At 32.8% G+C, this 13797-nt stretch overlaps 1 protein-coding gene and 1 long non-coding RNA gene across 3 annotated transcripts in view; one reads left to right on the forward strand and one right to left on the reverse strand.

Moving 5' to 3' along the window:
• The window catches only part of LOC120425767 (FH2 domain-containing protein 1), an 80924-nt gene that overhangs the window by 38531 nt on the left and 28596 nt on the right, over nt 1-13797 (forward strand). For both annotated transcript variants that reach the window (XM_039590375.2, XM_039590376.2), the window contains exons 2-3: nt 11845-12118; nt 12209-12368. In XM_039590375.2, coding sequence (XP_039446309.1) covers nt 11885-12118; nt 12209-12368 — 394 coding nt within the window. In that variant the 5' untranslated portion in view covers nt 11845-11884. The remainder of the gene's footprint in view (nt 1-11844; nt 12119-12208; nt 12369-13797) is intronic.
• LOC120425770 (uncharacterized) lies at nt 425-1941 on the reverse strand. Its single transcript, XR_005606589.2, has 4 exons — nt 1510-1941; nt 1197-1387; nt 601-741; nt 425-539 (listed from the first exon to the last, which is right to left on the reverse strand). It is a non-coding gene; the product is annotated as an uncharacterized LOC120425770 (long non-coding RNA).

Below are 13797 nucleotides of genomic sequence, written 5' to 3' on the forward strand. Positions count from 1 at the left end.
CATCATACATTAATAATAAAAACAGCAAGCATTACAATGGATTGCACGGTCAATCTTCAGTTCTTCATGGTTTTTTCCCTACTAAATGGTACTGTAAAAACTATATTCGGACAGTGAAATAAATAATAACTACAGTATGTTCCATTGTATTTTCATTTTAATTAATTTTTTCTCTTCACTAAATTATACTGTACTTTTTTTGCTGGTCCAGAAAGCTGTGTACGTTTGTATGTGTGTGTGTGTGTGTGTGTGTGTGTGTGTGTGTGTGTGTGTGTGTGTGTGTGTGTGTGTGTGTGTGTGTGTGTGTGTGTGTGTGTGTGTGTGTGTGTGTGTGACAAATCATGGTTTCTTAAATTTTCCTCCGCCACGGCAATCCTTCCCCCGTCGCTGAAGATGCCACGTTCGCTCACGGTTGATTTTGACCTTTTGCATGCTGAATCTTCACACGAACTCCTTCTACCCTTTTCGCACTCCTTCTGCATCTGTAGTAGCGCACCGCCAGCAAACGCCAGATCGATTCGGTGATTCAAACAAGCAGCCTGCGGAATTGAACAGTTACTGTAAATGCTTCGAGTTTTGTTTTCCCCTGTTCCTGCTTACCTGTTTGTGCTGGGAGTGTTCTATTGGTGATCAAGTGACCCATGGGCGATGGTGTTCCTCTGTCTTCGGATGATTGCGGCCGAACTGAAACTCCCCTGCAGCATTACTTGGCTCACACCTAATACAGGATCGAGAAAGTCCCTGCAAAAGAGAAAAAGAAAAAAAATAGTTAGCCGAAACAACAAAAAATGGTTTATTTTCAAGCAGGTCACGGAAAATATTTCTAGAGTTTGATGGTGCTGCGAAGCTAATTGCCACCCCCACAATCAGTTTCGATTCGAATCGTATCGCGCACATTCTCACTTTTAATTTTTCGTTACGAATTCTGTTCCATCTGAACTGGGCCGTAGCTCTGCCCTCCTCCAACTGTTTTTGGAAGCATTGACATAACCAAACTTTTCGGCAATTTCCGTAAACGTCAAAACAGTACAAAGTTGTTGCCGAATTCTTTTTTCCGGATCTCTTCCGGAAAATATCCGGCAATAAATGTGTATAGTTTGACGTTTGCGATGGATGCCGAGAAATTTCAAACAAATCACTTGATGCATTGGACAGAAGAAAATTTTCCAAGAAACAACCACAGAGCAACTACTCACCTGAGTTCATCACTCGGCAGAACTATCCAACCAACACCGCGGGAACGCGTTCAGCACCTTGCGTGTTGTGCTCCGTCTAGAAGGCTACACCTTGACGGCGGCCGGGAAAGTCCGCAGCTGGCGCTGGGCCTCCTTTTCCCAATCGAGCGCCTCCGTCCGTAGCGTTGAATCCCGTAAATTGGAAGAAGTCCCTGTAAAAATGAGAAAAAAAACACAAGCAGTTAACTTAGGCAAGCAGGCCATGAAAAATGTCTGCTGCTGCTGCGGGTGGAATTCCGCCCCTCCCAAATCTCAAGAATAAGAAAATACTTACCCAAATATTAAAATTCTGCCATCCTGGAGCTGTTCTGGTTCGGTCCCCCGGCGGATTTGACGCCGGAAGTTGTTTTTTACAAGCACACGCGCACGCAAACTGCTGCCAACACATTCAGGATTGAACACGCGCGCGATTGAAAAAGTTGACAGCTCGCTCAATCATAGTGCGTTCGTTTCATGAGCGTCGGCTGCACAGATTCGGTATCATGGTGCGTTCGTTTCATGAGCGTCGGCTGCAAAGTTTTAATGTCATGGTTCGTTCGTTTTATTTATGATCCTGATTTCTAGATTAATTTTTCAAAACAAACATTGCGCCATGGGTTTCTTATGTACATAGGACCTTTTGCAAAAGTGAGCGAGATTTATTTAATATCTTTTTTAGTCAGCAAAAATGTTTAAATGTTTAAATGTTTAAATGTTTAAATGTTTAAATGTTTAAATGTTTAAATGTTTTAATGTTTAAATGTTTAAATGTTTAAATGTTTAAATGTTTAAATGTTTAAATGTTTAAATGTTTAAATGTTTAAATGTTTAAATGTTTAAATGTTTAAATGTTTAAATGTTTAAATGTTTAAATGTTTAAATGTTTAAATGTTTAAATGTTTAAATGTTTAAATGTTTAAATGTTTAAATGTTTAAATGTTTAAATGTTTAAATGTTTAAATGTTTAAATGTTTAAATGTTTAAATGTTTAAATGTTTAAATGTTTAAATGTTTAAATGTTTAAATGTTTAAATGTTTAAATGTTTAAATGTTTAAATGTTTAAATGTTTAAATGTTTAAATGTTTAAATGTTTAAATGTTTAAATGTTTAAATGTTTAAATGTTAAAATGTTAAAATGTTTAAATGTTTAAATGTTTAAATGTTTAAATGTTTAAATGTTTAAATGTTTAAATGTTTAAATGTTTAAATGTTTAAATGTTTAAATGTTTAAATGTTTAAATGTTTAAATGTTTAAATGTTTAAATGTTTAAATGTTTAAATGTTTAAATGTTTAAATGTTTAAATGTTTAAATGTTTAAATGTTTAAATGTTTAAATGTTTAAATGTTTAAATGTTTTAATGTTTTAATGTTTTAATGTTTTAATGTTTTAATGTTTTAATGTTTTAATGTTTAAATGTTTAAATGTTTAAATGTTTAAATGTTTAAATGTTTTAATGTTTTAATGTTTAAATGTTTAAATGTTTAAATGTTTAAATGTTTAAATGTTTAAATGTTTAAATGTTTAAATGTTCAAATGTTTAAATGTTTAAATGTTCTAATATTTAAATGTTTTAATGTTTTAATGTTTTAATGTTTTAATGTTTTAATGTTTTAATGTTTAAATGTTTTAATATTTTAATATTTAAATATTTTAATATTTTAATATTTTAATAATTTAATATTTAAATATTTTAATATTTTAATTTTTTATTATGTTAATATTTTAATATTTTAATATTTTAATATTTTAATATTTTAATATTTTAATATTTTAATATTTTAATATTTTAATATTTTAATATTTTAATATTTTAATATTTTAATATTTTAATATTAAACAAAACACTTGATCAACATATCCTAATTTCCTATTTTGTGTTTGTAAAAGTTAGAGTATTGTAAATTTTTACTGTTACTAATTTTTTTAAAAAATACATCAGGAGAAAACCAATATAAAAACCATGCAATTTTCTGTAACCATACGCTTTACGGTAGCTTATTTGTTATAATTTTATGAGACTTCCAATAACAAAACCTTTCAATTAGTTGTAACCATGAATTTTATAGTAGCTTCATCGTCATTCCAATAAAGTTCGAAAACGTCAACAATAAACTTACCATAAATATCATAATATGTATTGTAATTGCATGGTTTTAACAGCGCAAATCATCATATAATTTTATGCGGGCCATGGGTAACAATGAGACACTTTGATTTTTCTTCAATAAACTTTTCAAAATCTATGGAAATTTTTCAAAACATGAATTGGAAGTGATTTTTGGCATATTTATTGAGTTTGAACTTCATTTAACCAAAAATATAATGTTATTTCGTAAAATATATGGATTTTACAAAATTTTAATACTTTTTAGTGTAACTTTTGTTATTAAAAGTTTCATGTTGGCAAAATTGTTCTAAAATGTTCAAGGCAAGTCACCTGCAATGGAACAATACAAAAACATGATGTTTTGCTAGAAAAATGTTGATTTTCGTAGAGTTTCTCATTGTTCCCCAGCTGTCTCATTGTTCCTACCAAGTGCGTTTACAATGAGACAGTTGAATAACTCTGGCTGTAGACGTCAGATGGATCTCATATTTTGGTCAATGTAAGAACACATTAAAAGAAAGAAAATGCAACAACAAGCTCATTAAAACATGCTGATGAAAAAAATACAAAAATCGTTGAAAGTTGAAAACCAAAAGTGTCTCATTGATGACTACCCTACCCTAACAATTAAAGGAAGCATGGAAAATAAGCTCTAGACACAAATTGAAGCAAATTTAAATAATTTTTATTTAAAACAATGTTGATGCATTGAGGATCCCCTCGGCATTTTTTGTTCTGCCCAGTTAGCGAGCAGCATTCGGTAACTGGGCGACGTTCTCAGCCCAGTTACCGAACAAGTACTGTATTGGGACCATCCATAAACCACGTGGAAACTTTTGTTGGGGGGGGGGGGGGTATGGCGATTGTTCACGCTCCATACAAAAAAGATTTTTTTGTATGGACAATTGTCCACGAGGGGGAGGGGGGGGGGGGGGGGGGTTGAGATTTCTAAAAATGTGTCCACGTGGTTTGTGGATGGTCCCATTAAGAAATTACGAGAGTATCGTATCGTATATTTACTTATTCATCTTCCTTACACCCAACCGGCGGTCGCATGATTTTGATGCATGGCAGCATGAAAGTATATCAGAATCTGCATGAAAACTGTCCTCATGCATTTTTTGCGATATAGGGGTATGACATTTTTGCCCGTTACCGACAATTATCGACATTACCGACGGCAGATTGATTGTATTGCAGAAAAAAAAAACCTTAACAGAACGAGGATTGAACCATCAACTTCTAGGTTGCTGATCCGACACGCTACCACCGCGCCATGGACGCTTGATGAATGGTGAGGGACAGAGCGCGAACATAATGTGCTCTCTAGAGTGTTGCTCGGGGACGCGCCAGCATTCTATGTGTTGGTGAGAACTGCAGATCGCTGACGTGTTTACACGCGGGCAAAAATGATCTATGGGCTTGCTGCAAAAAATGTAATAAAATATAACATTTTCTGCAGCAAATTCACTGTTGCAGATTTTGAGATATATTTTTCGTTTGGGTGTAGACGAGAAACATTACTCTGAAAAAAAATGGCTTAGCGATTTAACAGTAACAGAAGCTCAGCGTTCCACAATACTTGGGTACTAAAATAACAATTATGATTTAATTGATGCTTTCAACCAATAAAGTCAAGTGCGTGTCGTATTCATGCTAAAAATATCCCATAAAGTTGAATAAAACTTTACAATCGTTCAGAAGTGAAGCATGCCACCACACCACACCAAGCAGCAATAAACAAACCATTTGTGGCCGCAGCGTACGAATCATGTCGGAAGTCGAGTGTGACGTGCCGCCACCGATCGTATCCGCGATGATTCCAGGGTGGCGGGGTGACACCAGGGCTTGTCTTAATGACTCATTTGCGGGAAATGCACGCAGTTGGTGGGGTTTTACGGCTCAATCGTTCTGGGTCGATCGATTAAAGCGTTAAGTGACCACTTCTTGTTACACCAGCGCAAACAATGCGTTTTCCAAGAAAGTGTGACCTCAACTAAGTACGTTCATTAGCGCTCAATCGATGGATGTGTTGAGCAAGCGATCCATTTTTCATCACAAGTAGATTTTGAGAATATGTCACGGTCACCTACCAACAGGAGGGTGCCACCCCAATTCGGCATATCTCAATTGCACAATATATTTGTAGGTCTCTTTATCCAATTACATGCCCCAGAGCCCGAGTGTAAAACACGAACAGTACAAGTGTTCATGGGTCGCGTACATCATTCCGAAAAAATCTCCATACCAGTACTGGGGTACTAACGCTCGTGCTACCTACAATTTTGTAACGAGATTATTTTGACACCTACACAAAAAGGTCTTGCACCTTGAACGGTACACATGGGGGAGATCTGGGTGTAACCTTAAGCTTCTTAGCTTGGCCGCAAGATCGCGATGTGAATTGTGTATGTCTCTCTCGTTTAGCCGTTGCTAAGCCACGCGGAGATATGTCCACCGAGATTCCAGCGATCGTGGGTACACTGTAAAAATAAGTTATGTAAAACGTGTTTTTAAAACATTCATGATAGATACCTCACTTTTTTAGGAAAATATAATAACAAAAATAATTAAAAAATAATTTCAGACGTTTTTTTTCGTGTATACCGTCATCGTGGATCGCCGTGCATATTTACACTGATCACGCACGCACCTTTGCGCCGTCGTTGGCAGGCAGGGCGTGAGGTCAACAATTGGTCGGTAGCGACATGCAGCAAATAAATTGTTGAACAAACCAACACAAGCTGGGATGAAGATGTCAATTGAGCTTTTTTGGGGGTTGAAAGCAACAGGTGTCTCAATGACTATTTTTTTCTTATGAACATTGCTTGCAATATCTCAAAATTTGACATAAACTGGTAGCAAAAAGATCTTCAAAATCAATTTCAATTTAAAGCATCACAATTTACTTAACAAAGTTCAATCGAAACCAGACCCCGAACACAAGTTGACGTTAAAATGTCACTGCTATTGTCGCCTGATTCAATTAAAAATTTAACACATTTTCCCCCTCTTCATACAATGTATATTTGTCTCAATGAGGGTTTATTGGTGAACGCGCGTCGCTTGTCCCGGAACTGAACCCCGCGGGAAGTGACGAGTCTCAATCAATCGTCACATTGATGATGTGTCTCTGGTCTGGATATATGGGAATCATATTCTCCCCTAACCATATGCTGGTTGTTGTTTGATGAGCATCATCACTCGTTATTCGAGGAAATCTTGTGCCTTTCAAGGCAGAGTTAACACTGCGCCATTGCAGAGTATCGAGTGAAGTCGTCTGCTGGGAGGAAAAAAAAAGTGGCGTTTTAATGAATCTGATTAGGATTCTGAGTTCTGGGCGTCTGATACATTGTAATGTATTTAACTGTTTCTCGGTAGCATAAAACATTTTAGTTTTGATATTGAATTTATAGTTATTGTAAATTGCGTTTTGGCCTTTAACTCGCAGCTGGATTACTACTTTTTTGCTTTAAAAAAAAAATTGAGCAAAAATCGCGTTTTTCAAAAATATAGAGGATTCTGTGAACGGATCACATTTAACAGAATCCACACAAGAGGAAGGATGCGTGGACATACCGTACTAAACGCTCCAATTTATTGTTTCACCAGATAAAAGATTTGTTAAATGCATATCTTGGTAGCCCTTCATATTTTGTTGGATTGGTTTTATGTTTTGGTTACTAACGATTAGTTGGTGCACACTTTGATAGTTCTTTTTTTTATTACAACTTCCGAGATCTTTTTTGCCTTTCTCACTGAAGTAAGGCTATAATTCTGTTTTAAAAATTAAAATGAACTTTTAACAGAAATCTCGCAGACCCACCTTTTGACTCAGAATTCAAAACTGAACAAATTTCTATCTGCCTGTGTGTATGCGTGTAAGTGTATAACCAACATACCATGTACCATGCTTCTCCATCGTAATGAATTCTCAATACATTTTGCTGGAGACGCATGGTGATTTATATTGAATTGATGTAGCAAATTCCAATATTTTATTCTTTTCAAAAAAAATCTCAGAATTCTGTAAATGTATATTTACGATTGTTGGATTTTTACGTAAACCATCCTGAAAATCATTATCGTTTTGGTCTGGATATTCATTTTAGAATTAAATATCGTTCGAATAATTTCGTTACAAAAAATCATTTTATTTTGTTACCCTACCGAACAATCGACAAATGTGTCCCCTCCCCATGTAACAATAAAACATCATTCAACCTGCTACGCCGGCAGCATCAGAACATCAGAGGTTATGACAGTCCATAATTGCAACTGGAACAAGAACATGACAGAGTGGGACAGACAAAAAAAAAATAACGCAGAGCGCGAGAGAGATATCCATCAGCCAAGAATCTATACTTGGACGTCGTCGCGTTCGCGTTCGTTATTTATTGAATATGTTGGAGCCGGAGCCTCAACTTCTTTGGAACTTTATGGAATCGCGCGCGATGCAGCTGCGTTCGAGGGAGGCCGCAGGTGGCGCTCTCGCAAAAAGGGATTGAATTACTGCACTCTTGATTCATTTTTATTTATTATTATTAGCCACTGGCAGTGCTGCCAGTTTTTATTGCTAAATTGATTCCTTTTTCTGCATCTCTTTCACACACAAACAAACGCACGTTATTGGCTGTCATTGTGCCCATTCAAACATTTAGTCGAACATTAATGAAACGATCACGATGCGGTTATTCGCCGTAATGGAAGTGACACGATTTTTCCGGACTCCGCCGCAGTCTGAGCGATGGCCGCCGCGTTGACCTTGCGTGCAACTTTGAGCGCGCCACAAAAAAGGGGGATGTCGCGCGAAATCTTGTGAAGGATAAACACGTTCTATTTAATTAAACTGCGCATATTTGCCAAGCTTGTGTGGTGTTTAGCCTTTTAGCCGACCGATGCCGATGGTTGATTAGCGAATAATTTGCTGATAATAACCCGTCAAATCTAATCAAGTCAATCGGCTACCGATAATCGGTTCCCCAACAGAGTGACCCCCCCCTCGAACGGAAAACGACATTATTGTTAACATGTTTTGCGTAAGTGCGCGGGGCCCTTTGGGGATTTAATTGCAACAACAAACTGGATCAATTAGACCTCGAACCTGAGTCTCTGTGTATGTCAGATCAGCGCGGTGCCGGCAAATAGAGTCGGCGATTGATGGTTTGCGTAATGTCGCACTTTGATTGAGCTTAAGCTATGTAAATAAATAAAATTAGCCTCGTTTAAATCAATTCCTTGCTTGTTGTTAAAAGTAATTATGACCCATTTCCGTACACCATTTGCTCAAAGACTAGCTTAAGAACGTTAAAAATGTCATCAATATATGCAAATTATGAGGAATTTTTAAAATTCTTAAAATTCTTAAAATTCTTAAAATTCTTAAAATTCTTAAAATTCTTAAAATTCTTAAAATTCTTAAAATTCTTTAAATTCTTTAAATTCTTAAAATTCTTAAAATTCTTAAAATTCTTAAAATTCTTAAAATTCTTTAAATTCTTTAAATTCTTTAAATTCTTTAAATTCTTTAAATTCTTTAAATTCTTAAAATTCTTAAAATCTTTTAAATTCTTAAAATTCTTAAAATTCTTAAAATTCTTAAAATTCTTAAAATTCTTAAAATTCTTAAAATTCTTAAAATTCTTAAAATTCTTAAAACTCTTAAAATTCTTAAAATTCTTATAATTCTTAAAATTCTTAAAATTCTTAAAATTCTTAAAATTCTTAAAATTCTTAAAATTCTTAAAATTCTTAAAATTTTTAAAATTCTTAAAATTATTAAAATTCTTAAAATTCTTAAAATTCTTAAAATTCTTAAAATTCTTAAAATTCTTAAAATTCTTAAAATTCTTAAAATTCTTAAAATTCTTTAAATTCTTAAAATTCTTAAAATTCTTAAAATTCTTAAAATTCTTAAAATTCTTAAAATTCTTAAAATTCTTAAAATTCTTAAAATTCTTAAAATTCTTAAAATTCTTAAAATTCTTAAAATTCTTAAAATTCTTAAAATTCTTAAAATTCTTAAAATTCTTAAAATTCTTAAAATTCTTAAAATTCTTAAAATTCTTAAAATTCTTAAAATTCTTAAAATTCTTAAAATTCTTAAAATTCTTAAAATTCTTAAAATTCTTAAAATTCTTAAAATTCTTAAAATTCTTAAAATTCTTAAAATTCTTAAAATTCTTAAAATTCTTAAAATTCTTAAAATTCTTAAAATTCTTAAAATTCTTAAAATTCTTAAAATTCTTAAAATTCTTAAAATTCTTAAAATTCTTAAAATTCTTAAAATTCTTAAAATTCTTAAAATTCTTAAAATTCTTAAAATTCTTAAAATTCTTAAAATTCTTAAAATTCTTAAAATTCTTAAAATTCTTAAAATTCTTAAAATTCTTAAAATTCTTAAAATTCTTAAAATTCTTAAAATTCTTAAAATTCTTAAAATTCTTAAAATTCTTAAAATTCTTAAAATTCTTAAAATTCTTAAAATTCTTAAAATTCTTAAAATTCTTAAAATTCTTAAAATTCTTAAAATTCTTAAAATTCTTAAAATTCTTAAAATTCTTAAAATTCTTAAAATTTTTAAAATTCTTAAAATTCTTAAAATTCTTAAAATTCTTAACATTCTTAACATTCTTAAAATTCTTAACATTCTTAAAATTCTTAAAATTTTTAAAATTCTTAAAATTCTTAAAATTCTTAAAATTCTTAAAATTCTTAAAATTCTTAAAATTCTTAAAATTCTTAAAATTCTTAAAATTCTTAAAATTCTTAAAATTCTTAAAATTCTTAAAATTTTTAAAATTCTTAAAATTCTTAAAATTCTTAAAATTCTTAAAATTCTTAAAATTCTTAAAATTCTTAAAATTCTTAAAATTCTTAAAATTCTTAAAATTCTTAAAATTCTTAAAATTCTTAAAATTCTTAAAATTCTTAAAATTTTTAAAATTCTTAAAATTCTTAAAATTCTTAAAATTCTTAAAATTCTTAAAATTCTTAAAATTCTTAAAATTCTTAAAATTCTTAAAATTCTTAAAATTCTTAAAATTCTTAAAATTCTTAAAATTCTTAAAATTCTTAAAATTCTTAAAATTCTTAAAATTCTTAAAATTCTTAAAATTCTTAAAATTCTTAAAATTCTTAAAATTCTTAAAATTCTTAAAATTCTTAAAATTCTTAAAATTCTTAAAATTCTTAAAATTCTTAAAATTCTTAAAATTCTTAAAATTCTTAAAATTCTTAAAATTCTTAAAATTCTTAAAATTCTTAAAATTCTTAAAATTCTTAAAATTCTTAAAATTCTTAAAATTCTTAAAATTCTTAAAATTCTTAAAATTCTTAAAATTCTTAAAATTCTTAAAATTCTTAAAATTCTTAAAATTCTTAAAATTCTTAAAATTCTTAAAATTCTTAAAATTCTTAAAATTCTTAAAATTCTTAAAATTCTTAAAATTCTTAAAATTCTTAAAATTCTTAAAATTCTTAAAATTCTTAAAATTCTTAAAATTCTTAAAATTCTTAAAATTCTTAAAATTCTTAAAATTCTTAAAATTCTTAAAATTCTTAAAATTCTTAAAATTCTTAAAACTCTTAAAATTCTTAAATTTTTTAAAATTCTTAAAATTCTTAAAATTCTTAAATTTTTTAAAATTCTTAAAATTCTTAAAATTCTTAAAATTCTTAAAATTCTTAAAATTCTTAAAATTCTTAAATATCTTAAAATTCTTAAAATTCTTAAAATTCTTTAAATTCTTTAAATTCTTTATATTCTTAAAATTAGATTCAACAACAGAAAAAATAATCACGACTACATAAATCTACAACTAAATTAAACTTCACAGGGGTTAACTCACATCGATTGTTTTTACACTATCGGACACCATCAGACAAACAAATTATTAGTGTCATGTGGTGATTTGATATCGCGCAATCTTTTCATCCTCTCCCCCTTAGTGGCTATTGACCACGCATGGTATTTATACTATGTTGTTATTGTTTGTTTTGACTCAACGCAAGCTTGGAGTATCACTGTGGCGCGAAATTCACAAAATATCATTGTTTCAAGCTTGTGATTTTGTCCCGTGAACGCATCATCGCATCACTGAATGTTTGTTTGTGATTTACAATGTTTATCTCTGGCCACTACACGCCAGCGAATCGATGTCAAGTGGTCATGATCGTATCACTCGGGCGAACCCTTTACCCCTCTTTCACAGTGGATAGTGTCAGAAGAAGTGTGAATGAATCTGATGCCGCCGCCGCCACCATGCGAAACGAATTCAATGATTTATTTATGTTCCATTGACTCGCATACGACGTGGTATCTCTCTGGGCAGCTGGAGTTTCTGTTGTAGATCACGCCATTTGATTAGGACACGGCTATCTCGGCCGCCGGGTTTGGCACCCTTCCCCTACATTTGTCAGTGGGCTTGTTAAAAAGATATCATTCATTCAATTTGACCAGACTCCAAAGGGTCTAGAGCGTTGGCCGCTGTAATAATATTTTTGTTTTCACTTTCACAGATTTCCAAACAGACACGATTGGCTAGAAACCAGAAGAGCCATGACGAACGACAGCAACGGCACCACCGTCACCACGGGTAAATCGGCCAAAATGGACTCCCGGATCGGGCTGGAGTACATCGTGGAGAACAGCGACTACGTCAACAAGCTGGGTCTCGCCCTGGACACGAGCAACGCGACCGTCAAGAAGCAAGTGTTTGAACTGCTGTCCGCACTCTGCGCCTACAGCTCCAACGGGTACAAACGGGCCATCGAAACGCTCGAGTACTACAAGGTACGTTCGACCTTGGCGCAAGCCCTGTTAGTTTGAAACCCTGTAATTTCACTGTTATTTCGTTATTTTCCTCTTGTTTCATGAGCACAGAACATCAAAGGCGAACGGTACAGGCTCAACCTGGTCATCGTGGAGCTGGACAAAGCCCCCTCCGTGGAGTACCAGATCGCGCTGCTGGCGTTTATCAACTGTGTGATAATATCGGCGGCCACACTGCAGGATCGGATACGAATGCGAAATGAGTTTATAGGTGAGTGGTATGGGTTTGGTGTTACATTAAAATAGTTTTAAAAAAATGTGTTTTTCAAAAATGTAAAACTTTTGAAAGGAAATCTTTTTTCCAAGATACAGATTTTCAAATATTTACATACCATTTTTGTAAAGACATGGACAAACCAATTATGCAAAATCTTCGATATCCTTTCTAACTCGATGAATCCACTTTATCAAAATTTTACGTAAGAACTATTTTGATTGCAAAATAAATTTTACACATTTTTTTTTTTGCAAGATCATTAATCCTTTCTGCTACTTTCTGAAAAGATGGCATTTTCTGTCAGCTTAAACATATTTAAAAACTAACTTTAGCCACCTACGTGGTTGATGCCTTCCTCACTTTTTACCAACAATAGGTAATATGAGTGGTTTGGACACATATTTCAGCTATTTTTTTTTATCCGGAAAAATACGTTCACGCATATAACTTCAGTAATCATAGCTCGTGACAAGGTTGCCAGATCAACAATGTTGTGAGCTCGTTAGAAAGGTTTTTCGATTACCTAACCAACGATGGGTCAGATGATGGATCCGGACATCGTTTACATACATTTAATTGGGATCCGGCTTCAAAAAAGTGCATTAATATCACTTAAGTGGACATATCTCGAGACAGGGTTGCTAGATCTTCAATGTTTTGGACTCGTTGGAAAGGTTTTTTGATTACCTAACCAACGATGGGTCGGGTGGTGGATCCGGACATAGTTTACATACATTACAGTAAGATCCGGCTTCCAAAAACTACATAAATATTACTTAAGCGGCTATATCTCGAGACAGGGTTGCCAGATCTTCAATGTTTTGAACTCGTTGGAAAGGTTTTTTGATAACCTAACCAACGATGGTAACGGATAGTGGATCCGGACATAGTTTACATACATTTAAGTGGGTTCCGGCTTCAAAAAAGTGCATCAATATCACTTATGTGGCCATATCTCGAGACAGGGTTGCCAGATCTTCAATGTTTTGGACTCGTTGGAAAGGTTTTTTGATAACCTAACCAACGATGGGTTGGATGGTAGATCCGGACATAGTTTACATACATTTAAGTGAGATCCGGCTTCCAAAAAGTACATAAATATTACTTAAGTGGCCATATCTCGAGACAGGGTTGCCAGATCTATAATGTTTTGGACTCGTTGGAAAGTTTTTTTGATTACTTAACCAACGATGGGTCGGATGGTGGATCCGGACATAGTTTACATACATTAAAGTAAGATCCGGCTTCCAAAAACTACATAAATATTACTTAAGTGGCTATATCTCGAGACAGGGTTGCCAGATCTTCAATGTTTTGAACTCGTTGGAAAGGTCTTTTGATTACCTAACCAACGATGGGTCGGATAGTGGATCCGGACATAGTTTACATACATTTAAGTGGGATCCGGCTTCAAAAAACTACA

The sequence above is a fragment of the Culex pipiens genome, chromosome 3, assembly GCF_016801865.2.
Source record: "Culex pipiens pallens isolate TS chromosome 3, TS_CPP_V2, whole genome shotgun sequence".
In the NCBI taxonomy this organism is placed as follows: Eukaryota; Metazoa; Arthropoda; class Insecta; order Diptera; family Culicidae; genus Culex; species Culex pipiens.